The sequence below is a fragment of the Akebia trifoliata genome, chromosome 16 (assembly GCF_017979445.1).
Source record: "Akebia trifoliata isolate Shusen 1 chromosome 16, ASM1797944v1, whole genome shotgun sequence".
Classification (NCBI taxonomy): Eukaryota; Viridiplantae; Streptophyta; class Magnoliopsida; order Ranunculales; family Lardizabalaceae; genus Akebia; species Akebia trifoliata.
In genome coordinates, this window is record NC_141390.1 from 29539695 (window position 1) to 29566564 (window position 26870).

At 35.2% G+C, this 26870-nt stretch overlaps 4 protein-coding genes and 1 pseudogene across 7 annotated transcripts; 4 read left to right on the forward strand and 1 right to left on the reverse strand.

Moving 5' to 3' along the window:
- Positions 1-498: 498 nt before the first annotated feature.
- Positions 499-6589, reverse strand: DEG14 (Trypsin family protein with PDZ domain-containing protein). Of its 3 annotated transcripts, XM_086429051.1 has the most exons (12): positions 6492-6589; positions 6246-6378; positions 5851-5931; positions 5569-5754; positions 5345-5472; positions 5057-5093; positions 4882-4981; positions 3931-4012; positions 2688-2830; positions 1382-1502; positions 1109-1204; positions 499-754 (listed from the first exon to the last, which is right to left on the reverse strand). In XM_086429051.1, exons 1-12 carry the CDS (start codon positions 6504-6506, stop codon positions 638-640), a joined length of 1239 nt encoding a protein of 412 aa, XP_086285177.1. In that variant the 5' UTR covers positions 6507-6589; the 3' UTR covers positions 499-637. The 3 variants fall into 3 exon arrangements, with proteins under 3 accessions (XP_086285177.1, XP_086285176.1, XP_086285175.1); XM_086429050.1 differs by having other exon boundaries at positions 1112-1204; positions 4882-5093; XM_086429049.1 differs by having other exon boundaries at positions 4882-5093.
- Positions 6590-9071: 2482 nt separating this feature from the next.
- Positions 9072-10377, forward strand: LOC147383374 (glutathione S-transferase-like). Its single transcript, XM_086428210.1, has 3 exons — positions 9072-9333; positions 9455-9503; positions 9607-10377. The coding sequence occupies exons 1-3, from the start codon at positions 9184-9186 to the stop codon at positions 10053-10055; spliced, it is 648 nt and encodes a 215-aa protein (XP_086284336.1). The 5' UTR covers positions 9072-9183; the 3' UTR covers positions 10056-10377.
- Positions 10378-14665: 4288 nt separating this feature from the next.
- LOC147383375 (glutathione S-transferase-like) lies at positions 14666-15815 on the forward strand. The gene is made up of 3 exons (XM_086429551.1): positions 14666-14907; positions 15027-15075; positions 15180-15815. The coding sequence occupies exons 1-3, from the start codon at positions 14758-14760 to the stop codon at positions 15626-15628; spliced, it is 648 nt and encodes a 215-aa protein (XP_086285677.1). The 5' UTR covers positions 14666-14757; the 3' UTR covers positions 15629-15815.
- Positions 15816-20022: 4207 nt separating this feature from the next.
- On the forward strand, positions 20023-21112 carry LOC147383376 (glutathione S-transferase pseudogene; annotated as a pseudogene). Its single transcript, XR_015173248.1, has 3 exons — positions 20023-20356; positions 20492-20557; positions 20652-21112. The product of XR_015173248.1 is annotated as a glutathione S-transferase pseudogene (transcript).
- Positions 21113-25043: 3931 nt separating this feature from the next.
- Positions 25044-26113, forward strand: LOC147383377 (glutathione S-transferase-like). Its single transcript, XM_086429044.1, has 3 exons — positions 25044-25275; positions 25386-25434; positions 25546-26113. The coding sequence occupies exons 1-3, from the start codon at positions 25126-25128 to the stop codon at positions 25992-25994; spliced, it is 648 nt and encodes a 215-aa protein (XP_086285170.1). The 5' UTR covers positions 25044-25125; the 3' UTR covers positions 25995-26113.
- Positions 26114-26870: the final 757 nt, after the last annotated feature.

The following is a 26870-nucleotide window of genomic DNA, read 5'->3' on the forward strand; positions in this document are numbered from 1 at the left end:
CTTAGTGTAATTAGCGAAAACAGCTTAAATAAATCTTTAATCACTGAGTCAAACCTGTGAGATCTCCCAATTTGACGATCGTAACCATACATCAACAATTATTCTCTCGTGATAGTTTAACTGTTAAGCACGTGTCCCTCATTTTCGTAAATGTGTATCAAACTTTTCTATTAAGTTCAATATTTTCTTTAAACTCCAAAATATTATAGGACTTGTTTTAATAACCACATCAAATCTCTTACCTAATTTCAGACCTGTATTTTGTTACAATAATGCTGAAGTGACCTCAAGATTGGACCTCACATGGCACACCCCAAAGTGAAAGTGTATCGGACCCATAGATGCTTTTCCTTGATATGCGACTGAAAAGACATCTACAGTTCCTATCCACTTTCATGCCAAGATGTGCGACATGAAGTCCAAACTTGAGGTCACTCCAGCACAACTCATTTTGTAATACAAGATTACAGGGAGCTCCCGATAATCTACACCTAAGAATTATTCCTAGTGTACCCTTCATTAATAGTGCCAATCTATCGATGAAGCATTACGTCAGGTGCGGCCAGTGTAAAATATTGCCTATCTCCTGTTATAAATTAAGTAAAATCAGCAAAACAATATGGGGAAAATCCATCGGTTATATATCCAGGTTCGCCTCCTCTGGTACTACAGTCAGAGTCACCAAATCATCGTTTCCTCTCTTCACCATGACTTTCAAGGGCTTCCCGACCTTGTCCCCCATTATTTCAATGATCTGCAACAAATCCAACACACATGTTTTAAAGGCTTAAAATCGCAAAAGATTATGCACAAATTTTAGAGGTTGAATAGCAAGGACAGCTTACCATCAACATGACAATACTTTTGATTGATATTTGTGGAAGGTATGGGGATCATCCATTCACAAATATTGATGTTTTACGTGACACTACACTAGATTTTTCAATAAGGACCCGTTAAAGTGCAAGAAATGCATCTGAAGGTATTTTGGTAAAAAAAAAATTGAGGGCATTTTCAGTATAAAATTCAATTTACCAGGTCAAGACCCTATTTTTAATTGAAAAGAATCTAAGATTCCTAGACTTAATAATGAAAGAAATGGGTATACCACCTCCTTGATGCTTCTGACAGATTTCCCGTCGAATTCAATTACAACATCACCAGGTCGGAACCCAGCATGGTCAGCTGGAGATCCTGGAGTTACCTGGTTAAGAGTTGAAACATAACAGATCAGTTCACAACATGTAATATTTTACACTGGCCGCACCTTCTATGTAGGTTCCTGGCTGTTATTTTGCCTCCCATAGTAATACTTAGTCTAAAAACATTAGGTTCCAACGTAAGACCCGGAAGAAGATTAAAAAATAAAAAGATAACTTACCATAGGTACAAGTACACCTTTATTAACATTGGGAAATGTGGGATCTCTTTCTTTAAGCTGAGCTATGATCATTTCATTAAGGTCGAGCATTTTCAATCCAAGCCAAGGACGAACAACTCTCCTGCACCACCGTGGAATCTAATATTAATATTTGAAATAAACCTGAGCACTCAGCATCCTACCAAAGGGGGGGTTCTTGCAGTAACATTGGGTCCTAATGGTACCCTATCAATTTTATATGTAACAAGAAATTTTACGTAAAGGATGATTACATAAGAGAAAAAGAAAAGAAATGAAGGAAAGCAAATATATATATAGGGGCATAATTATATTTTAATATTAAATATCACTATAAGCATCGTATTTGGCAATGACCTAATGACCTAAGCACACAAGAGCAAGATGTTCAATGATGAAGCCAAGTCCTAGATTTCTTTAATAAATAATGAAAATTCTTGACGATCCATTCTTTTACTAGCACAAGAAAATCTGGCTATGGTTGCTATGATTGGGTAGGAAAGTTGGAAGCAAATAACAAAACGATAAACGTATTTTATTAATGATAATTGTGGTGGTAAACAATGATGGTACAGAACTCCTCAACCACAAATGGGTGATCAGTGGGGACTCCTCACACCTCATGGATTCTGCCTCGAATGTCTCTCAGTCGGATGCAATCAAAGAGTAAGGATGACGGAGGAGGAGCAACTCTCAACCACGAATAGAGGTTATCTTAAAAAATGATCAATATCTCAAACATCAAACTTTTACCAACTCGGGTCAGTAATATATTAGCCCTATGAACAATAAAATGATCTATGAACGACTGTATTGTCATTATTCAAGACTGAAGTTTATGATACGTGCCATGTTACTACAGTAAAAGCTCACCATTTGGTGCATCTGGAACTATCATTTGGAGCCAAAATATTTATAGCATTGAGCATCAAATTACTAATTTAAATTTGAGGAAGGAATGGAACAAATGTACGTGTAATTTCATCCAAAACAGACCCAAGAAGTGGACTAATTAAGTGCAGAGCTAGTAGAGAAAAAAAATTGATTTGAGTATACATAAATGTTAAAAAGAACCCCTTTATTGAATATCCCAAGGAAGGTTATAACTGAGGTTAGAGTTAGCCTATAATTTCTTCTTTAGATTTCCAGGCAAAAGTTGGTGATTCTACTGGTAACTAAATATCTTCTACTGGTAACTAAATATCTAGCAATACTGCAATAGTTAAATTATTATGAAGATGCCCAAAAAGTTGAACAAGTACAATATACCCAGAGGCAGAGAACAAACCCATTTTTCTTGAAGTGCTCGATAATTTTAGAAACCGAATCAATTGGTACAGCAAAACTCAAACCATCAGCAGCTACTACTTTCATAACATTAACTCCTACAACTTCTCCATCAAGATTGACAAGGGGTCCCCCTGAGTTTCCCTATGAAACATGGATAGAAAAAAAAAATAGTTACAAAATAAATAAATAAATGTTGAAATGCAGCTAGATCAATATTTGTTATAAAACAGTAGAATGCAACAACAAATCTAAACAAACTAACGTAGCGCAAAAATAAATCCTCTGTGATTTCTTTCACATTAAAATAGGAGTTTGAAAATGCTCAAACTTAAGCATGGAAAAAGTTCAAAATAAAAAACAAATGCTAGCAAAGCGATGATCAAAGTTTCATGTTTGCCACTCTCAATACTTTAGGGGTCTGAAAATTTTGTTCTCTAAACCCAATATAAGTTTGCTAGACCGCAGAAAAACCATGCTGATTATTTTATTTATTTTCTCGATCGGTAAGCCTGTTTTAATGAGATCAGTAACTCGGTGATGGTGAGTATTGAACCTAGGTCTTTGGTATCATCACCTTAGATTTTACCAACCAAGCTAGCTGGAACCTTCGAACCATGCTGATTATTACCTTGATGTATAACTAAACGAATTGATCCCTAGTTGACCAACTCTATCTATTTGAGTGAAGTCATACCAATGTGTGAGACAAGAGTTGACTGAATTTTTTTTTTTTAATTTAGCTAGAATGACTAAATCAATTCTGTTCATTCCTTTTTCTATTTATTTAATGAATCAATAACCAAAAACAAGATATAGCCTAGAGTAAAGGCTGCCAAAGTGGGTGGATTGTCCTTATAGTTAAATGAACCAACTGCATCACTAGCATCATTAACAGTATGACCGACAACTACACGTAAGATTTGAAAAAAAATAAAAATGAATGATATGGTCTATAAGATGTGGCAAATGTCCATGGTCTATATATAGAACTATAGAAATACCATGCTCTTGATAGGTGGTGGATTCCACCTGCACCTCTCATTTGCATCTTATCTCATCCATGCCTAACAGGGTGTATGAAAAGTCTCCTTTTCAGGTGCAATTATTCCTAAGTTCATAGACATCAGATACTCAGAATACAAAAATGTATAGCAACTCTTCAGCACAAAGAGCCTTGAGATCTAATATGAAAGGCATAACACTGAGTGTCAAATCTAACTACGGGGAATGAACTGTATTACCTCATTGATTGCACAATCAGTTTGTAAATACTCTCTCCGGATTCCTCCAAGACCCAAATCACTGCTTTTACGGTCAACACAACTACATCAAAAGAAAAAATAATAATAATCAGAAGTTCCGTTCAATTTAACAATGAATACTCCATTTATAGAGTATGTGCACTATTGAATTTATATCTATTACCCAACCAACTACTCCAAAAGACCGATCTGTTGGAGAAGGGGAGAACTCTGAATATAAGAGGGTCACGGGGATTAACTGGGGTATTACACACCTGAGAGTGGAGGAAAATATAAACTCAACACTCCCCCTCACCCATAAGGTTGGAAAGATTCGAACCTGTGACCTAAACAAACCTAGTGCTCTAATACCATGTTAACCAATCAACTACTCCAAAAGACCAAAATGTTGGAGAAGGGGAGAACTGTGAATATAAGAGGGTCAGGGGGATTAACTGGGGTGTGACACACCTGAGAGTGGAGGAAAATATACACTCAACAATATCAAGATAAAGTAATTTAGTAGTATATAAATATAATGAATTCCTTCAGTATTGACCATCAGTGCTGAACTCCTCCATTACCCTCCTAATTTCTTCTCTCACTAAGGTCACTAATATACATGCCAGAAATATGCTATACAAAAAAACAAAGCTGATAACAGCAGGAGACACATCAAAGGAAATGATAAAAGACATCTACCTAATGTGGCTTTGTCTTTTCTTTTTTTTCTTTTGGCTAGGCAAGCAAGGGTTAATGGTCAACGTGAAGATGGGTTCAACGGGTGTTTAACCTGGATCATGGGATCAACAATCCACACACCTTACAGTGTAGCTAAGTCATCATGAAAACTACATGTGTGTGTATAATCAAAGTAAATATTCTTCTTCATACAAAATAACAAACTTAAAGTAAAATGTTGTAATTTTTATTTACTTCTTAAATCTTTACCTGACAATACCAGCTGTGATCGTATTTTGCAAAGAAAGGGGACAGCCCATAGCTACCACCCAATCCCCTGGACGTAGCTTAAACGATGAACCAAGTTTTGCTGTTGGTAATGGAGTTTTAGATTTGATCTTTACAATAGCGATATCAGAATGAAAATCAGCATTAACAACAGTACCCTCAAATGTTCGGCCATCTTGCAAAGTCACATCAACCTGCCATGAACTATTTTCAAATTAGAAATGAATCGAGAAAATATTTTGAAAGAAAAAAGGCCTACTTGTTCAATCAGAAGTTTGGGCAAATAGACAATTAAGGCAAGCTTGAAGGTGTTTGATTCAAATCGCTACATTGTTCTTAAAAAAACCAAATCTTAAACAACTACAACTGTTCTTATTCTCATTGCAAGAATCCAACACAACCATCTAGGAAAGCTGAAAAAATAAATATTAAGATAGGAACAAACCTTCCCCTTAGAGACAGTTCTCATGCTTTGGAAATCTACCACAACATGAGCACAAGTTAAGATTGTACCATCAGAATCAATTATAGTCCCCGAGCCTATACCCTTCCCCAATGCCATCCCACGAAAACCTACAATGTACACTGTTCCCATTAAATTTCCAATTCAACAAAGCTCTCAAAAGACAGAGAGGTGAACTTTTCAAATCTTTAAACTATCCAGCGCACCTTGCGTAACAGAAAGATTGACGACAGCAGGACCGACCAAAGAAGCAGCGGCGGCAATAGAATCTCTACCTAAACATCCAGAACAGCATTTCGCACTTTTTCCGACATCTCCAGAATCTTCCTTCCTTAAATCCGGTGAAGGAAGAGAACCCGAACCAATTCTAGAAAAAATTAATGGAATGTGACCTAAAATTACAAATTTGAAACTGGAAATGAGACAATAGCTCTATAAAAATTGTACATTTCAGATACAAATATTCAAGAACCATTAGAGTAATATACCTGATTGCCAGATCTGTTCCAACAACGAAAACGATAATTGTTCGTGCAAATGAGGGGAAATTGAAACCGATACTGTTGTTTCTGTAATTATTAATAATAATTTTTCAGAATTTGATAAAATCATAGAAAAAATTAATGAAATGTGACCTAAAATTACAAATTTGAAACTGAAAATGAGGCAATAGCTCTAAAAAAATTGTACATTTTTCAGATATAAAAATTCAAGGACCATTAGAGTTATAAACCTGATTGCCAAATCTGTTACTTGTTATCGCAAATGAGGGGAAATCGATAACGATACGGTTATTTTTGTAATAATTAACAATAATTCTTAAGAATTTGATAAAATTAGAAAGATTTTGATTTGTAAATTTGTAACAAAAATGTGATCTTACTAGCATCTTTGTCTCGATTGTTCGTCCATAAAACACCAACTCCAGTTGCAGTTGCGGCCAAAGCTAGTATCGGTACGATTGAGCTTTGACAGCTTCTTCGGAGATTTCTCTGCGAAAGCAGAGACAATCGATTCTGCAAATTGAATCGAAAAACAGATCATGGAGAGGTAAGAATTGGATCAGATTTCGAAGATAGATAAAGTAAACAACATCAACACAACAACGAAATTGAAAGTAGGGTCTTACGATCAAATGTCTCATGAAGTTACGTTTGAGGAAGAAAATTTCTAATACAAAACCTTGATGTTTCTTCAGACCATATCACCATAAACACCTATTAAAAGCATGGTTTTTAAACTGGGTATCGCATCTCGTCTCGTTTAGTTCCGATACCGAGTCGTCTCGGACGAGTTTTCCGATACGTTTGAGACGTCTCGTGAGATAACTCGAAAAATTGTATGTGAGATGTAAAACTCGATCAAAAAAATGACTTTGTGAGTGATCTCGCTCATCTCTGATACCGAGTTAACTCGGGTGATATGTCTCGATCTCCGACGAGTTTAAAAACCATGATTAAAAGTCTAAAACCCCTTGAACCCCGAAATACATCCCACGCCGTGATAACGGCAAATTGGATTTGTTTATTTATCGGGAAAATTACTTGAAGGACCAGTTTTGGGCGGTCTCTTTACAGTCCATTTAGTAAACTTTTCTGTACAGTCCTAAATCTCATCTCCCACATTTCTCACGATTCAACGGCCTAATCGCCCTAAGCTCATCATTTCCATCGGAAATTAAGGATTTAAGAAGGAAGAAAAAATCATTTTTAAAAGTTTTTTCAAACATTTTGAAAATGTATGAATAAACCTAAAAAAACAAATTTTTTTTTATATATGAAAATTGATCAAGAATGATTCTTTTTGCATTGAAATTGTTTAAGTAAGTCGTTACTTCAAGTTTTTAGTCAATCTTTTCATGTTATTAGTTGAATAAACTGAAAATTTGAAAATGGGTAGATTTTACTAGTGTAAACTCGACGATAGAAATTGTGAACTCGACACTAAATAAAAAAGTGTCAAGTTCGACAATAAATAAAAGGTGATGAATTCGACAATACATAAAGAAGCGGTGAGTTTGCCAATAATGAGGGATTATTAAAAAATAAAAAATTTACCAAGTGTTCTATCAAGTTATTGTCCAAAATTTAGGGACTATTAAGAAATAAATCCCTCGACTAGGTCCTTTAAATAATTTCCTCTTTATTTTTTCTAATCCATTCTCAAATCTAATATAAATATTAGGGTTAAAAGAAAGTTGCTATAGTAACCCCAACTTTTACTAATTACATCCTAATTAAAAAGAGTCATGATAATATGACTCTCCAAGTGGCATAATCAAATGACTCCATGACATGACATGACAAGTTTGGGTAGGGTAGATCTATACACCTCAGGATATGCAATTGCTCTTCCCCATGATAAATGTATCTCAAGGGAATTGTGTATCCCAAAGCATACAAATCTACAATTCTCGAACTTGTCGATGTCATGAAGTCATTTGAGTATGCTAACTGACGAGTCAGATTATCAGGACTCATTAAAAAGTAATAATAAGTTAATGGCTAATCTCGTAGTTGTTTGAATAGGTTAAAAGGCTTTGTAGTGTTGAGGTAATAACTTAAACAAGCTTTTCTTATGTTTGAATGGTGTAATTTAATTTTTAATTAGGGAGGTGATAAATAATTTAAGAAATTAGGGTTAACAAGTAAATGCAGGGTTCCATAACAGCTCTTGATTAAAATCTGATTGGATAATTATTGGATCAGTTATTAAATCTCGTTTGATACACCAAATATAAACCAACTTCATATGTTTAAGACTAATGATTTTATGACACGCCCCCATTACAAAACCATAGGTCTGTTTGCATCGAGATTCAAATAATAATAAATATTTTCTTGTGTATCCCAAGGCAAATGAGCTACGGCTTGTGATGGAGGCATAGGGGGGCGTCATATTATCACGACTCTATATTTTTACTAGGTATATTATATTTTACATGATATAGATTGGTGCCCCCACCCGATCAAGACACAATTGATCTAAAACCCTTCTAATAAATTATCAAACCAAATCCTTATCAGTACCCAAATCATCAATCCATATCGAATATTATTGGATAAAAAAATGAGTCATAATTTCTGACTCCCTCATACTCCCTTTCTAAGGCATTAAGAGGGTTGTAGTGTTCGTTTTTCCCAATGTGGTACTCTCTCACCTCTAGATGAAGTGCTACGGAGGATTTGCCCCTGGTGCCACCTGAGCTTGGTTAGGAATGGGGCACCAGACTTGATCCCTACTCACTTTAAAAACGCTAATGATTTTTTGACTCAAAAATTTTCACTCGATATGTACTCAACTGACATGACATGTTATGGAATCGTGGATCTTTTTTTTTCTGTATCCCGAAGAAAAAGATCTATGATTATGTGTCCTTACCACGTCAGCCGAGGACAGATCGAGTGAAATTTTGGAGTTAGAAAATCACAACTCCACTTTAAAATAGTCTTGCTCGGTGGAAAAATCATTCACCTTGTGACATCAAGCATGAGGGCACAGTTACATAAAGTCTAGTCAAACTAAATTGTTTATCCTAATATTTGCCATTACTCAAAAATAACGAAAATACCATTTAAGATCCCACGACTAGACTTCTAGAGATTAGTGTTGTCGTTGTACAGGTGCAATTTTCTTGGCATCTCAACCGTCTGTTTGATGGAGAACCTCAAACCCTGGGTTGATGCTAGTGTTTTCCTCTCACCCTTCGTTGAAACTTGATTGCAGTGTTGTAGGAAGTCCGTTTGCATTTTTCAAATATAAATTCTCAACTACTTATACCACCAACTCTCTTTCTCTCTCTCTCACTCAAGCAAACTTTAATGGCGATTCTGAAAGTTCATGGAAGCGTGTATTCTGAGGCAGCGATGCGAGTTTTCGCTTGTTTGAACGAGAAACAGTTGCAATTCGAGTTCGTTCCCGTTAACATGAGTGCTGGAGATCACAAAAAGGAACCTTTTATTTCTCTTAACGTAATAACAAACTTATGACTTGTTTGGTATTCCCAAAAAGTGATTTTTGGAAAAAACTGGAACCGAAAACGTATTATTTCTTTTTTTTTTTCCTAATTTTGTTTTTCTTTGTGCTTTGTAGCCATTCGGTCAGGTTCCAGCTTTCGAAGATGGAGATCTAAAGCTTTTCGGTAAGTCTCGTGGTTTTGTTAATACGCATCATGCGTAAGATAGCATCGATCAGTGATCTATGGCAAACTTGTAATTTTCTTCCATTTTGGGGGGTTTTTGCAGAATCAAGGGCAATAACGAATTACATAACCCACGAGTATGCCCAAAGTGGGGCCCACCTGATACCGATCGATAAAAAGAAGAAAGCTATCGTTGTGGTCTGGATGGAGGTTGAGGCCCACCAATTTGATCCACCTTCATCGAAGTTGACTTGGGAGCTATGCATCAAGCCGATGTATGGAATGGCTACAGATGGAGCCGTTGTGGAGGATAATGAAGCCAAGCTAGGTAAGGTTTTGGACGTGTACGAGGCTCGGCTCTCTCAGTGCAAGTACTTGGCTGGAGATGATTTCTCGTTAGCCGATCTGCATCATATCCCTAACATGCATTATCTTATGGCCACGCCGATTAAGAAGGTGTTCTTGTCGCGCCCTCATGTTAGCGCATGGTGCGCCAATATTATGGCTCGGCCTGCTTGGTCAAAAGTCAGCGATATGTTGAATAAGGATTAGGGTTTAAACTTCATTTTTTTCTTTGAATAATGATTTTCGAACTCTCCTCTAACATAGTCCCCGTCTACTCTCCCGATGGGGCATGTGATAGAATCATAGATTTTATTTTCTCGGGATGCACAATTACACATAAACATATGCAATTGCATATCTCAAGGAAGAAAATCTATGAATCTATCACATGCCACATCAAGAGTGGAGGGAGAGTATTTCAGAGGAGGGAGTCAGAAAATCACGACTCTTTTTCTTTTACTACTTCTATTATACATACTCTCTAGATGTAATAAAGGAGAATAAATAAGAAAAAAACATGAAATTAAGTATTTATTTTGAAGAGTTGGAGACTTATTTATTTTATTTTTTTATTGCTTGGTCATTGGAAAAATCATCAATAAAGCTTAGTAATGTAAAATGTATAGTTTTTTGTGGAGTGACAAATGTTTGATAAATGCTTATTTTATAGAAAAATATTATATTTTATAATTTAGGGTCAACTCACAAAATATTCATAATGAGGCTATTCCTCCAAATTAATAGAAGATTATATGTATTCTTTGACATTTAAGTCTATTTTGTTCATTTTTACGAAATCGAAAATATTTACCAAGAACCCGATTAGGTGAGCCATTTGCATTTTCAACTGAAATCGAAAGCTTATTAACTAACAAAAGAGTCACCAATGATCACTCATTTGTTATAAATCTGAAGTGCAACTTTAAATTTGTAACTAAACACATCCTAAAGTAAATGTCAATGAAAGTTAAGACCTTGGTTCAATGTATTTTACAAACCCATTTAGGCATTTTTTTTTTCTATACATTTGAAAAAATAGGACCAACATGGGCTTGACTTTATTCGAGCTCAAGCCGGTGCTTATAAGGTTAAACCCAGGCCAAGGACCGAAGGAACTACGGACTGAACTTGATTTGAATAGTGAAAATTTTTCCCACCTCCAATGTAGGCAATTCAATCATTTTTTTCATTTTTTTTTCTTATCGTGAGTATCTCTACGCTTTGAGTGAGACTAATCACATGGTCACATGCACAGCTGTCTCAAAAATTCCTACGTGCGACTAGTCGAGGGTCAACTAGACACTGGATGGTGATCCCAAGGAATGATTTCGAACACCTGACCTACCCTTCTTGAGGAGCTTATCAAGGCTTGGCTTGTCACTAAAGCAACTCCTTGGGATTAGGCAATTCAATCAATATTCATACTCCTTGTTGAAAGTAATAGTAATACCAAAGAAGCTAGTAAATGATGAACTTTTCAATGGAAGTTAAATGGAAAGAGATATTGATATACACGGATAAAAACAATAAACTTGGGCCTACCAAATAATTAGGCAATTTCAATTTTACCCTTTGAAATCTTTGATATTAGGGATGCCCCCCTGAAAAATTATATAGAATTTGAATTTTATCTTACATGTACAAAAATGCCCCTCACAAGACTGAAATTACTAAAATAAAATTATTACTATTTTATTTTTGAAACAAAAAGATAAAAATGGGTGAATCTACACTGGCCGATTATATCAAGATATAGAGTTCATCTTATTCCTTAAATCATTTTATCATTTAAGACGTATTTGATTGTAGGGAAAATATTTACTTTGCAAATGATTTGTCGGGTAAATGATGTGCGAGAAATCCTTTTCTTCTAGCAAATGAAATCTTGATGAGGATGGTGTTGTATTTCCAATTTAGTAATCCATTTAAGCTCAATGACCCTTAGTAAGATTTGAAATCTTATTAAGTTAGAAGGTACTAATGAGAAAACATACACGTTCCAAAAAGACTTATTTGTAATTTAAAATCATGATTAAAGGGTTTTTTAAGATTATATAATAAAAGAAAGGATATTTTTATAATTTAAAAAACTATAGTGATTCAATTTTGTTGGCCTTTACCAACATGACCTTGCTTTCTTTAAGTTTAAATGTTAAAAATGAAAGCATTTATGAGATCTAAATTTGGTGTCGTGTGGCAAATCATTTTTTTACGGGAAAAGGGTGAGAAAAGATTTATAGAAGCAAATCTCATGCATGTGAAAAATCATTTTTCCCATTTTTGTTTTTGTTTTTGTTTTGCACTCAAACATCGTTCAATTGAAATTTTCCTAGGCAAGCTATTTTTTTGAGTTTCCCATCCTATCAAACACACCACTTTAGGTATTCTTGATCATTTGAATTAATATTTTCATTGGGAATCACATCATTTCTTACTCATTCTTTATTCTACAACTTCTTCTTCCTATTTCCACCATCCATTGTGATGAAATAATTAAAGACTCAAGATCCAATATGGTGTGCCGTCCTTATTAAAATAGGTTAAGTGTCTATGTGGCACTCTTTAGTTAGTGTTTAAAACACCTTGGGCTCCTAATCAAGTCATTCACACACCCAATGTATTTATTTTCTAATCAAATTGTGCCATATAAACACTTTGGAGGATATTTTTGTGATGCACCAAATAACGACAAGTGGTGCCATAAATTCCAATTCAACTCACTTGACAATCTCTAACATCGAGTCCAACGATACAGGTTCCTCATAATCCAACAAAGGAATTAGCCCCAACTCATGTGAACAACATATGACTCAAATCCTAAAAACTTAGGTATCTAAGATAAAATACGATCTAGTAGTGCTTCCATGAATAAAAAAATCATCCTTAATAAAGGGAAATCGTTGCTAAATTGGATAAATGAATAAGGACATAATATAAATGGCATACATTCCAATTCAAACCATTATTCCTAATTAGAAGGGAGACAAAATTACTAAAACAATCAAGAAATCTTATGATTTTACCTCTATAAATAAGTCTACAGAGACATCAAAAGGTATAATTTTCTCCCCTTACATAGTTACTCTGCCTCACTTTGTACTTCACTTGACTTTGGCATCAAGTAGGATTTGTTGTAGGTACACCTATGAGCTCAAGGGTTGTAGATCTAAAGTAGTGGGTGGATATCTCGAGGTAGTGTAAGAAATTGCATCTACATACACCTAACCTATCTAAGAACGGAACAACTAATAGGATCTCAACTCATTTTTTAAATATATAATGATATTTTAATCAAAACTTTATCTACATACACCTTAATCATTTTTTTAAAATATATGATATTTTAATAAGTTTAGCCAGATTCACAATCTGTGAAAATATCTCTAATATTTACTATTTCACACTGACAAAACTAAAGTTCCCTATAAATTAACCAAAGCACCCTGACATTATTAAATTTATAAACAAAACTCACTCATTAAATTTATAAATTAGTCTTATCTTAAGAAGCCATTTATTCAACTTTTGATTTTAGATACGGGGGCAAATTTTTCACATACAAAAAAGTATCGTCACTGCAGTAGAGTTTAACCATCAAGTTTGAGATGAATTGGTGTGGTTCCTCTATGCTTAGGACACTAGAATATCGAAGCATGAACGAAGAAAGGCATGAGATAAAAGCATATTGGCTAGTGATTGTGAGGCCCTAATTCCTGGATTCGCCTCTAGTAGAAGAGTTATTGATCACATAGCTTGGGTACTAGAAGTTGCGGATCGTATCATTCGGACAGAGCCTGGGTCCCTTAGTATTATGTGTAGCGCAGCTCTCTCAATGTTTCTTTTGCTAATTTTGCTCCGATCAATGAAGGAGACTCTACCAATCGGTAGCGCGCAGATTTGTTTTCCTATTTCATTGGGAGCAATCCTAATTTGATGGTACGGAACTAAAGCCAGCAGAGGGAGTAGGCATACGGCGAAGCTAACAATAACATGACTACACTACATGAAACTACACTTTAAGGTACGTACTACACTTTCTGTTAGGCCCTGACTAACTACACTTTCAGTTAGGCTTCAAAGCTTCAGGTTTAGTTGTGTCATCAAACCCCGTTTTTTTGGCTTAAAAAGTAAGATTCTGGACAAGAGGAGGAGACGAAAGAGAGAGATTCCTTGGTGGCCGGGGGAACCATTAAGAAAGTCTCCAGACGATGGGCGTGACTGGCATGAGACCGTTCGCGCTCTACTGAATCTCTATATGTAGTACCGTCACGTGTAGTCAGGCTCCCTCTCCTTATTCATTCTATAGTAGAGGGCTTGACCTACTCAATTTAAATGCTAATGGTTTCTTGATTCGAAAATTTTCATTCAACTGACATGAAAAGTTATAGAACCGTTGATCTTTTCCTTCTGTACATCGAGGAAAAAGATCTATGATTCTATGCCCTTACCACGTCAGCCGAGGACAGACCCCCTGAAAAATTTGGAGTCAATAAATGACAAGTCCACTATAAAATAGCCTTTCGTGGTGATAAAATCATTCACCTCGTGACATCATGCATGAGGGCACAGTTACATAAAGTCTAGTCAAACTAAATTGTTTATCCAAAATATTCTCCATTACTATTTTCAAAAATAACAAAAATACTATTTAAGATCCCACGACTAGACTTCTAGAGATTAGTGTTGTCGTTTTAAAGGTGCAATTTTCTTGGCATCTCAACCGTCTGTTTGTTGGAGAACCTCAAACCCAGGTTGAGGCTAGTGTTTTCCTCTCACCCACCCTTAAACTTGATTGCAGTGTTCAAGGAAGTCAGTTTAGCATTTTTCAAATATAAATTCTCAAGAACTTATCAGCTTTGAAAACCACCAACTCTCTCTCTCTCTCTCTCTCTCTCTCTCGCAAACTTCAATGGCGATTCTGAAAGTTCATGGAACCGTGCGTTCTCAGGGAGCGATGCGAGTTTTCGCTTGTTTGAACGAGAAACAGTTACAATTCGAGTTCGTTCCCGTTAACATGAGTGCTGGAGATCACAAAAAGGAACCTTTTATTTCTCTTAACGTAATAACAAACTTATGACCTGTTTGGTATTCCCAAAAAGTGATTTTTGGAAAAAAAACTGGAACCAAAAACGTATTATTTGTTTTTTTCCTAATTTTGATTTTCTTTGTGCTTTGTAGCCATTCGGTCAGGTTCCAGCTTTCGAAGATGGAGATCTAAAGCTTTTCGGTAAGTCTTGTAGTTTTGTTAATACACATCATGCGTAAGCTAGCATCGATCAGTGATGAGTGGCAAACATGTAATTTTCTTCCATTTTGGGGGATGTTTTGCAGAATCAAGGGCAATAACGAATTACATAACCCACGAGTATGCCCAAAGTGGGGCCCACCTGATACCAATGGATAAAAAGAAGAAAGCTATCGTTGTGGTCTGGATGGAGGTTGAGGCCCACCAATTTGATCTACCTTCATCGAAGCTGACTTGGGAGCTATGCTTCAAGCCGATGTATGGAATGGCTACAGATGGAGCCGTTGTGGAGGATAATGAAGCCAAGCTGGGTAAGGTTTTGGACGTGTACGAGGCTCGTCTCGCTCATTGCAAGTACTTGGCTGGAGATGATTTCTCGTTGGCGGATCTGCATCATATCCCTAACATGCATTATCTTATGGCCACGCCGATTAAGAAGGTGTTCTTATCCCGCCCTCTTGTTAGTGCATGGTGTGCCAATATTATGGCTCGGCCTGGTTGGATAAAAGTCAGGGATATGTTGAACAAGGATTAGGGTTTAAATTTCGTTTTTTCTTTGAATAAATCTACGAATCTATCACATGCCACATCGGGAGTGGAGGGGGAGTATTTCGGAGGAGGGAGTCAGAAAATCACTGATTCCTTTTTCTTTTACTATTTCTATTATATATACTCTCTAGATGTAATAAAGGAGAATAAATAAGAAAAAAAAAAAAACGAAATTAAGTTTTTATTTTGAAGAGTTGGAGACTTTTTTATTTTTTTTTTTTATTACTTGGTCATTGGAAAAATCATCAATAAAGCTTAGTAATGTAAAATGTATAGTTTTTTGTGGAGTGACAAATGTTTGATAAATGCTTATTTTATAAAAAAATATTATATTTTATAATTTAGGGTCAACTCACAAAATATTCAAAATTAGGCTATTCCTCCAAATTAATAGAAGATTATATGTATTCTTTGACATTTAAGTCTATTTTGTTCATTTTTACGAAATCGAAAATATTTCCCAAGAACCCAATTAGGTGAGCCATTTGCATTTTCAACTAAAACAGAAAGCTTATTAACTAACAAAAGAGTCACCAATGATCACTCATTTGTTATAAATCTGAAGTGCAACTTTAAATTTGTAACTAAACACATCCTAAAGTAATGTCAATGAAAGTTAAGACCTAGGTTCAATGTATTTTATAAACCCATTTAGGCATTTTTTTTTCTATACATTTGAAAAAATAGGACCAACATGGGCTTGACTTTATTCGAGCTCAAGCCGGTGCTTATAAGGCTAAACCCAGGCCAAGGACCGAAGGAACTACGTACTGGACTTGATTAGAATAGTAGAAATTTTTTCCCACCTCCAATGTAGTCAATTCAATCATTTTTTTCATTTTTTTTTTCTTATCGTGAGTATCCCTACGCTTTGGGTGAGACTAATACATGGTCACATGCACAGCTGTCTCAAAAATTCCTACGTGCGACTAGTTGAGGGTCTACCAAACACTGGATGGTGATCCCAAGGAAGGATTTCGAATACTTGACCTACCTTTCTTGAGGAGCTTATCAAGAGTTGGCTTGCCACTAGCGCAACTCCTTAGGATTAGGCAATTCAATCAATATTCATACTCCTTGTGAAAAGTAGTAGTAATACCGAAGAAGCTAGTAAATGATGAATTTTTCAATGGAAGTTAAATGGAAAGAGATATTGATATACACCGATAAAGACAATAAACTTGGGCCTACCAAATAATTAGGCAATTTCATTTACCCTTTGAAATCTTTGATATTAGGGATGCCCCCCCCCCCAAAAAAAAAAAAAATTATGATGAGATGATAGAGAATTTGAATTTTATCTTACATGTACAAAAATACCCCTCAAAAGACTGAAATTACTAAAATAAAATTATTACTATTTTATTTTTGAAACAAAAAGATAAAAATGGGTGAATCTACACTGGCCGATTATATCAAGATATAGAGTTCGTCTTATTCCTTAAATCATTTTATCATTTAGGACGTATTTGATTGTAGGAAAAATATTTACTTTGCAAATGATTTATCGGGTAAATGATGTGCGAGAAATCCTTTTCTTCTAGCAAATGAAATCTTGATGAGGATGATTTTGGATTTCCAATTTAGTAATCCATTTGAGCTCAACGACCCTTAGTAAGATTTGAAATCTTATTAAGTTAGAAGGTAGTAATGAGAAAACATACATGCTCCAAAAAGACTTATTTGTAATTTAAAATCATGATTAAAGGGTTTTTAAAGATTATATAATAAAAGAAAATGATATTTTTATAATTTAAAAAACTATAGTGATTCAATTTTGTTAGCTTTTACCAAAATGACCTTGCATTCTTTAAGTTTAAATATTAAAAATGAAGGCATTTACGTTATCTAAATTTGGTTTCGTGTGGCAAATCATTTTCTTGGGGAAAAGGGTGAGAAAAGATTTATAGAAGCAAATCTCATGCATGTGAAAAATCATTTTTCCTATTTTTTGTTTTTGTTTTCCACTCAAACACCACACCGTTCAATTGAAATTTTTCAGGGCAAGCTATTTTTTTGAGTTTCCCATCCAATCAAACACGCCACTTTAGGTTTTCTTCATCATCTGAATCAATATTTTCATTGGGAATCAAATCATTTCTTACTCATCTTTATTCTACAACTTCTTATTCCTATTTCCACCATCCATTGAGATGAAATAATCAAAGGCTCAAGATCCAATTAGGTGTCCCGTCCCTATTAAAATAGGTTAGGTGTCTATGTGGAACTCTTTAGTTAGTGTTTAAAACACCTTGGGCTACTAATCAAGTTATTCACACACCCAATGTATTTATTTTCTAATCAAAGTGTGCCATATAGACACTTTGGAGGATATTTTTGTGATACATCAAATAACGACATGCGGTGCCATAGATTCCAAGTCAACTCACTTGACAATCTCTAACATTGAGTCCAACGATACAGGTTCCTCATAATCCAACAAAGGAATTTGCCCCAACTCGTGTGAACACCACATGACCCAAATCCTAAAAACTCAAGGATCTGAGATAAAATATGATCTGGTAGTGCTTCCATGAATGAATAAAAAATCATCCTAGATAAAGGGAAATCGTTGCTAAATTGGAGAAATGAATAAGGGCATAATCTAAATGGTATACATTCCAATTCAAACCATAATTCCTAATTAGAAGGGGGAGGAAATTATTAAGACAATCTAGAAATCCTATGATTTTACCTTTATAAATAAGTCTATAGAGACACTAAAAGGTATAATTTTCTCCCCTTACATAGTTACTCTGCCTCACTTTGTACTTCACTTGACTTGGGCATCAAGCAGGATTTGTTGCATGTACACCAATGAACTCAAGAGTTGTAGATCTAAAGTAGTGGGTGGATATCTCGAGGTAGTGCAAGAAATTGCATCTACATACACCTAACTTATCTAGGAGCAGGACAACTAATAGGATCTCGACTCATTTTTTAAATATATAATGATATTTTAATAATTTTAACCAGATTCGCAATCTACGAAAATATCTCTAATATTTACTATTTCACATCGATAAAACTAAAGTTCCCTATAAATTAATCAAAGCACCTTGACATTATTAAATTTATAAACAACACTCACTCATTAAATTTATAAATTAGTTTTATCTTAAGAAACCATTCATTCAACTTTTGATTTCAAACACAAGGGCAAATTTTCCAAAAAAAAAAAGTATCTTCACTGGAGCAGAGTTTAACTATCAAGTTCGGGATGGATTGGTGTGGTTCCTCTACGCCTAGGACACCTGAATATCTAAGCATAAACGAAGAAAGGCATGAGATAAAAGCATATTGGCTAGTGATTGTGAAGCCCCAATTCTTGGATTTACTTCTATGAGAAGAGTTATTGATCACATAGCTTGGGTCCTAGAAATTGCGGATCGTATCATTCGTGCAGAGCCTGGGTCCCTTAGTATTATGTATAGCGCAGCTCCCTCAAAGTTTCTTTTGCTAGTTTTGTTTCGATCAATAAAGGAGACTCTACTAGTCGGTAGCGCGCAGATTCATTTTCCTATTTCACTGGGATCGGTCCTAACCTGACGCTACGGAACTAAAGCCAACATAAGGAGTAGGCATACGACAAAGCTAACAATGACGTGACTACACTACATGAAACTATACTTTAAGGTACGTAGTACACTTTTTGTTAGGTCCTGACTAACTACACTTTCAATTAGATTTCAAAGCTACAGGTTTAGTTGTGTCATCAAATCTTTTTTTTTTTTTTTTTTTTTTTTTTTTTTTTGACTTACAAAGTCAGATTCTAAACAAGAGGAGGAGACGAAAAAGAGAGAGATTCCTTGATGACCGAGAGAATCATTAAGAAAGTCTCCAGATGATAGACATGATTGGCATGAGACCGCTCGCGCTCTACTAAATCTCTATATGTAACCATCACGTGTAGTTAAGCTCCCTCTCCTTATTCATTCTAGAGTAGAGGTTTTTACCTACTCACTTTAAAAGCTAATGATTTATTGACTCGAAAATTTTCATTCGATTTGTATTCGACTGAAATGATAAGTTATAAAATCATTGATCTTTTCCATTTGTATGCCGAAGAATAAGATCTATGGTTCTGTGCCCTTACCACGTCAGCCGAGAACAGACCGACTGTCAATTTTGGAGTCAATAATTAAATGACTAGTCCACTTTGAAATAGTCTTTCTTGGTGGAAAAATCATTCACCTCGTGACATCATGCATGAGGGCACAGTTACATAAAGTCTAGTAAACTAAATTGTTTATCCAAAATAGTTGCCATTACTATTTTCAAAAATAACAAAAATACCATTTAAGATCCCAATACTAGAGTTCTAGAGATTAGTGTTGTCGTTGTAACAGGTGCAATTTTCTTGGCATCTCAACCGTCTGTTTGATGGTGAACCTCAAACCCAGGCTGAGGCTAGGGTTTTCCTCTCACCCACCCTTCGTTAAAACTTGATTGCAGTGTTCAGGGAAGTCGGTTTAGCATTTTTCAAATATAAATTCTCAAGAACTCATCAGCTTTGAAAACCACCAACTCTCTCTCTCTCTCTCTCTCTCTCAAGCAAACTTTAATGGGGATTCTGAAAGTTCATGGAAGTGTGTATTCTGAGGCAGCGATGCGAGTTTTCGCTTGTTTGAACGAGAAACAGTTACAATTCGAGTTCGTTCCCGTTAACATGAGTGCTGGACATCACAAAAAGGAACCTTTTATTTCTCTTAACGTAATAACAAACTTATGACTTGTTGGTATTCCCAAAAAGTGATTTTTGTAAAAAAAAAAAAAAACTGGAACCGAAAACGCATTATTTGTTCTTCTTTTTTAATATACTAATTTTGTTCTTCTTTGTGCTTTGTAGCCATTCGGTCAGGTTCCAGCTTTCGAAGATGGAGATATAAAGCTTTTCGGCAAGTCTGGTAGTTTTGTTAATGCACATCATGCGTAAGATAGCATCGATCAGTGATCTATGGCAAACTTGTAATTCTCTTCCATTTTGGAGGGGGTTTTGCTGAATCAAGGGCAATAACGAATTACATAACCCACGAGTTTGCCCAAAGTGGGCCCACTTGATACCGATGGATAAAAAGAAGAAAGCTATCGTAGTGGTTTGGATGGAGGTTGAGGCCCACCAATTTGATCCATCTTCAATCGAAGTTGACTTGGGAGCTATGCATCAAGCCGATGTATGGAATGGCTACAGATGGAGCCGTTGTGGATGATAATTGTGGAGGGTAGTTCTCGGGCCACAGACACATGGCGTCCATAATAAGCAACATCCGCCACATAATGTATCAAACTAGGAGGTGGATTGACAGATCAGTAGCACTGACTAGGAAAAGATAAATGTGACAATACGTGGTCCGGCTAAGTGGTTGCAAGAGTTGTCAGCGCAGTAGTGCCCACTCTTGTAATTAGCAGGTTAGAGGGTAAGAGACTTTTTTTTATTAAGTAAGAAAAAAAAAAAAAAGAGTATAAAGAGTTGGAGACTTTTTTTTTTTTTTTTTTTTTATTGCTTTAGCATTGGAAAAATCATCAATAAAGCTTATTAAAGTAAAATGTATAATTTTTTGTGGAGTTACAAATGTTTGATGAATTCTTATTTTATAGAAAAATATTATATTTTATAATTTAGGGTCAACTCACAAAATATTCAAAATTAGGCTATTCCTCCAAATTAATAGAAGATTATATGTATTCTTTAACATTTAAGTCAATTTTGTTCACTTTTTAGGAAATCGGATGTTTTTACCAAGAACCTGATTTATATTGTCTTTGATTAGGTGATCCATTTGCATTTTCAACTAAAATCGAAAGCTTATTAACTAATAAAAGAGTCACCAATGATCACTCATTTGTCATAAATCTGAAGTGCAACTTTAATTTTGTAACCAAACACATCCTAAAGTAAATGTCAATGAAAGTTAAGACCTTGGTTTAATGTATTTTACAAACCCATTCGGGCATTTTTTCTATACATTTGAAAAAATAGGACCAGCACGGGCTTGACTTTATTCGAGCTTAAGCCGGTGCTTGTTGGGCTAAACCTAGGCGAAGGATTAAAGGAACTACGGATTGGACTTAATTAGAATAGTAAAAAAAAAATCCCACCTCCAATCTAGGCAATTCAATCATTTTTTTCATTTTTTTTTTCTTATCGTGAGTATCCCTACCCTTTGGGTGAGACTGATCACATGGTCACATGCACAGCCACCTCAAAAATTCCTACGTGCAATTTCTAAGTCGAGGGTCAGCCAAACATTGGAGGGTGATCCTAAGGAAGGGTCTCGAACACTTGACCTACCCTTCTTGTGGAGCTTATCAAGGCTGACTTGTTACTTGCACAACTCCTTGGGATTAGGCAATTCAATCAATATTCATACTCCTTGTTGAAAGTAATAGTAATACCAAAGAAGCTTGTAACTAATGAATTTTTCAATGGAAGTTAAATGGAAAGAGATATTGATATGCATCGACGAAGACGATAAACTTGGGCCTACCAAATGATTAGGCAATTTCAATTTTACCCTTTGAAATCTTCGATATTAGGGATGTCCTCCTGAAAAATTATGATGAGACGATAGAGAATTGGAATTTTGTCTTACATGTACAAAAATGCCCTCACAAGATTGAAATTACTATAATAAAATTATTACTATTTTATTTTTGAAACAAAAAAAATAAAAAGGGTGAATCTACACTGGCCGATTATACTAAGATATAGAGTTCATCTTGTTCCTTAAATAATTTTATCATTTAGGATGTGTTTGATTGTAGGGAAATTATTTACCTTGCAAATGATTTGTTAGGTAAATGATGTGCGAGAAATCCTTTTCTTCTGGCAAATGAAATCTTGATGAGGATGGTGTTGGATTTCCAATTTGGTAATCCATTTGTAAGATTTGAAAAATCTTATTAAGTTAGAAAGGAGTATGAGAAAACATACATGTTCCAAAAAGCTTATTTGTAATTTAAAATCATGATTAAAGGGTTTTTAAAGATTATATAATAAAAGAAATGATATTTTTATAAATTTAAAAACTATACACCTTGATTATAGGCCCGGCCGGTGCTTCAATTTTGTTGGCTTTTACCAAAATGACTTTGCTTTCTTCAAGTTTAAATATTAAAAATGAAGGCATTTACGAGATCTAAATTTGGTGTCGTGTGGCAAATCATTTCTTTCGGAAAAGTAAAAGTCATTTTCCTCATTTTTTATATTTGTTTTGCACTCAAACACCGCTCAATTGAAATTTTCCAGGGCAAGCTATTTTTTTGAGTTTCCCATCCAATCAAACACTCCCCTTTAGGTTTTATTCATCATTTGAATTAATATCATTAGGAATCACGTCATTTCTAACTCATACTTTATTCTACAACTTCTTCGTCCTATTTTTGCCATCCATTCAGATGAAATAATCGAAGACTCGAGATCCAATATGGTGTCCCGTTCCTATAAAATAGGTTAGGTGTTTACATGGCACTCTTTAATTAGTATTTAAAATACCTCAGGCTCCTAATCAAGCTATTCACGCATCTAATGTAATTATTTTCTAATCAAATTGTGCCATATAGACACTTTGAAAGATATTTTTGTGAAGCATCAAATAACGACATGTGGCACCATAGATTCTACTTCGACTCACTTGACAATCTCTAACACCGAGTCCAAGGAATACAAGTTCCCCATAACCCAACAAAGGAATTAGCTCCAACTCGAAATTCAGATAGATGTCCCCAAGTCAGGTTTCAGATGGTTGCTTGGACTCAGAATTGGGATAGGAATTCCGAGTCCATCGTGTGAACAACATATGACCCAAATCCTAAAAACTTAGGGATCCGAGATAAAATACGATATGAAAGTGCTTCCGCAAATCAAGAATCATCCTAGATAAAGGGACATCATTACTAAATAGGAGAAATGAATAAGGACATAATGTGAATGGTATACATTCCAATTCAAACCATAATTCTTAATTAGAACGGGGACAAAATTACCAAGACAGTCAAGAGATCTTAGGATTTTACCTTTATAACTACGTGTATAAAGACACTAAAAGGTATAATTTTCTCCCCTTACATCGTTACACTGCCTCACTTTGTACTTCACTTGACTTGGGCATCGAGTGGGATTTGTTGCAGGTAAGCCTATGAGCTCAAGAATTGTAAATCTAGAGTAGTGGGTGGATATCTCGAGATAGTGCAAGAAATTGCATCTACATACACCTACCTATCTAGGAACAGGACAACTAATAAGGTCTCAACTCGTAATCAAGACCTTATCGAAAGTCACATTAATCAATTTTTTAAAAATATAATGATATTTTAATAATTTTAGCTAGATTCGCAATCTGCCAAAATATCTTTGATATTTAAAATTTGACACTGGCAAAAATAAAGTTCCTTATAAAGTAATCAAAATTATTAAATTTATAAACAGCACTCACTTACTCATTAAATTTATAAAATAGTCTTATCTTGAGAAGCCATTCATTCAACTTTTGATTTCAGACACGAGAGCAACTTTTCACAAAAAAAAAAAAAAAAAAAAAAAAATTTTGATTCTTTATTACTAAAACATCTGCCATTACTAATAATAAAGAAAGCAATTATGCCAAGTGAAGATACGATCGCAAGACACGTCTTTAAAAACAATAATTTACTGCATTAATAATTATAGAAGTTTCATGTCAATCATCTGATTATTTTATAAAATATCTAAAAACCTACTTTTACTTATTGCACTTCACAATTTCTTAAATTATTTATCACACCCCGATTAAAAATTATAACACACTTTTCAAACATTACAAAGGTTTACCTCGAAGTATAATCTCAACTTTCAAACGCTCATTTAAATAATTTTAATAGTTATTTTTTATTACGATTAGGCTTATGTAAAATCCTTAACTAAAAATGTAAGAATTTAGGAAAAAAAAAATATGAGATAGCTTTGATTGACACCCACCCCACGTTTTATTTATTTTCAATCATTCACTTATTTCTATATTTACGATTGGAATGTAATAAGTAAAAGTTGGAGTGTCAACAGCAGCTCTTAATATTTATTATCCTCATTTTCATGATTTATACGTAAATAACGACTTTTATTAGTGTTAATAGTTATCAGATTTGATATATTTTCATGATCATTCTAAAGATTTTTCAACAGAAGGACATCAAGTGTTTGGTGTTTATTAAAACAGCAAATTTGAGCCTCCTATTATGGCGATTACGTAATCTCATACGTCAGACTCGTTCGCTAGCTTTTTTGAGTTTAACGAGGGTATTCTTGTAAATTGTGACACAATTAATGTCTAGTTCTGTAATAGCCACCCAAATCGAAAATTCTGGAAAGAAAATGGCTCAGATCTTGTTACTATGCCCTATGATCTCACTCTTTAGCCCTTTATAAATTCTCAAGAACTCATCATCGAAGAGCACCACCAACTCTCTCTCTCTCTCTCTCGATCTTGATCTCGAAATCGTACGGTAATGGCGATTCTGAAAGTTCATGGAAGCGTGGTTTCAACGGCTGCAAGGCGAGTTTTCGCCACTCTGAACGAGAAACAACTCGAGTTCGAGTTTGTTCAAGTTGACATGAGTACTGGAGAACACAAAAAGGAACCTTTTCTCTCTCTTAACGTAAGAAACTAACACTCGTTTAACAACGGCCCGTTTGGATCCACAATTTTCCAAAAATGGATTATTATTTTTTTGGGAAATTTTTTTAAAATTTTCTTTGTGATTTGTAGCCATTCGGTCAAGTTCCAGCTTTCGAAGATGGAGATCTGAAGCTTTTCGGTAAGTTATGATGTAAAAACACGACTGAGTGAGCTACACATCCTGCGTAAGATAGCATCCATCAGTATTCAGTGGCAAACATGTAAATTTTTTTGGGGGTGATTTTTTCAGAATCAAGAGCAATAACGAAGTACATAGATCACGAGTACGCCGACAGTGGGGCCCAACTGATCCCAGGAGACTCAAAGAAGAAAGCCATCGTGGCGGTCTGGATGGAAGTGGAGGCCCACCATTTTGATCCAGTTGCATCGAAGTTGACTTGGGAGCTGTGCGTCAAGCCGATGTTAGGGATGGTGACAGATGGAGCCGTTGTGGAGGAGAATAAAGCCAAGCTTGGTGAGGTTCTGGACGTGTACGAGGCTCGGCTCGCTCAGCACAAGTACTTGGGTGGAGATGACTTCTCGTTAGCCGATCTTCATCATCTCCCTAACATGCATTATCTCATGTCCACGCCGATTAAGGAGGTGTTCATGGCGCGCCCTCATGTCGGGGCATGGTGCGCCGATATTCTGGCTCGGCCCGCTTGGTCAAAGGTAGTCGATATGGGGAAGAAAAATTGAGCTAAGTTTTTATAAAAGAGGTTAAAATAAGGAATTTTGTATTTCCAGGGTTGTATTTGGTCTTTCTCTCGAAGACTCTTTTGTTTAAATTAAAGCCAATGTTTGGGTTGGGTTTGTGAGTGATTTGTCGCCGTCGAATTTGAATACTTTCTGTGAGGACTTGCAGGTCATTTTATTTGATTTCTTCGTATGACCAATGAGCCCATAAATGCTCAGAGAGAGAGAGAGAGAGAGATTCACAGGCCTTGGAGAGAATCAAACATTATGTTAAACATTTTCTTTTTTTAATTCAGGGGTTAGAAATTTCATAATGAACTGAGTTTTTGTAAAGATGAGAAAAGAAAATTAGCTCATTATAAAATTTTTAACCTTATCTTGAAAAATATTTTGCTCCCTCAAGGGACCTCCAAACCAAGGGCGGAATTAGGATTTTCTTGTAGTGGGACCAAATTATGGTTAGTTGTACAGTGAAGATGAATGATTTTAGGAAGAAATTAAAAGGTTTTTAGTTAGTAGTTAAAGAAAATGATATTTAGGTCATTCCAATAAATATTTGAGAAGTCTCAGTTAAGAGACAATGTCATCAACAAAACAAAAAATTTAAGAGGTGAGGGATTGGGAACACATGGACATGTAATTAGTTGAAAATATAAGAGTGTCTCAAAATTTTGTGGGGACAAAAATTGGAAGGAGGTGATGGTGTGGGGCAAATGAGGAGAAGGGGTGAGAGAATGTGAATAAATGGGGCATGTAATTAGTTGAAAATATAAGGGTGAGGTGATGGTGTGGGGCAAATGAGGAGAAAGGGTGAGAGAATGTGAATAAATGGGGCATGTAATTAGTTGAAAATATAAGGGTGTCCCAAACTTCTGTGGG

Excerpts from the sequence above, each read along its gene's own strand:
- DEG14 (XM_086429049.1), bottom strand. Across the intron at positions 5,932-6,245 it reads CAATCGAGACAAAGATGCTA|AAACAACAGTATCGGTTTCA; the intron begins GTAAGATCACAT and ends TAATAATTACAG. Across the intron at positions 5,473-5,568 it reads CAATCTTTCTGTTACGCAAG|GTTTTCGTGGGATGGCATTG; the intron begins GTGCGCTGGATA and ends TGTACATTGTAG.
- LOC147383377 (XM_086429044.1), top strand. The coding sequence starts at position 25,126 with ATGGCGATTCTGAAAGTTCATGGAAGCGTGGTTTCAACGGCTGCAAGG. Across the intron at positions 25,276-25,385 it reads AACCTTTTCTCTCTCTTAAC|CCATTCGGTCAAGTTCCAGC; the intron begins GTAAGAAACTAA and ends TGTGATTTGTAG. Across the intron at positions 25,435-25,545 it reads TGGAGATCTGAAGCTTTTCG|AATCAAGAGCAATAACGAAG; the intron begins GTAAGTTATGAT and ends TGATTTTTTCAG.
- LOC147383375 (XM_086429551.1), top strand. The coding sequence starts at position 14,758 with ATGGCGATTCTGAAAGTTCATGGAACCGTGCGTTCTCAGGGAGCGATG. Across the intron at positions 14,908-15,026 it reads AACCTTTTATTTCTCTTAAC|CCATTCGGTCAGGTTCCAGC; the intron begins GTAATAACAAAC and ends TGTGCTTTGTAG. Across the intron at positions 15,076-15,179 it reads TGGAGATCTAAAGCTTTTCG|AATCAAGGGCAATAACGAAT; the intron begins GTAAGTCTTGTA and ends GATGTTTTGCAG.
- LOC147383374 (XM_086428210.1), top strand. The coding sequence starts at position 9,184 with ATGGCGATTCTGAAAGTTCATGGAAGCGTGTATTCTGAGGCAGCGATG. Across the intron at positions 9,334-9,454 it reads AACCTTTTATTTCTCTTAAC|CCATTCGGTCAGGTTCCAGC; the intron begins GTAATAACAAAC and ends TGTGCTTTGTAG. Across the intron at positions 9,504-9,606 it reads TGGAGATCTAAAGCTTTTCG|AATCAAGGGCAATAACGAAT; the intron begins GTAAGTCTCGTG and ends GGGTTTTTGCAG.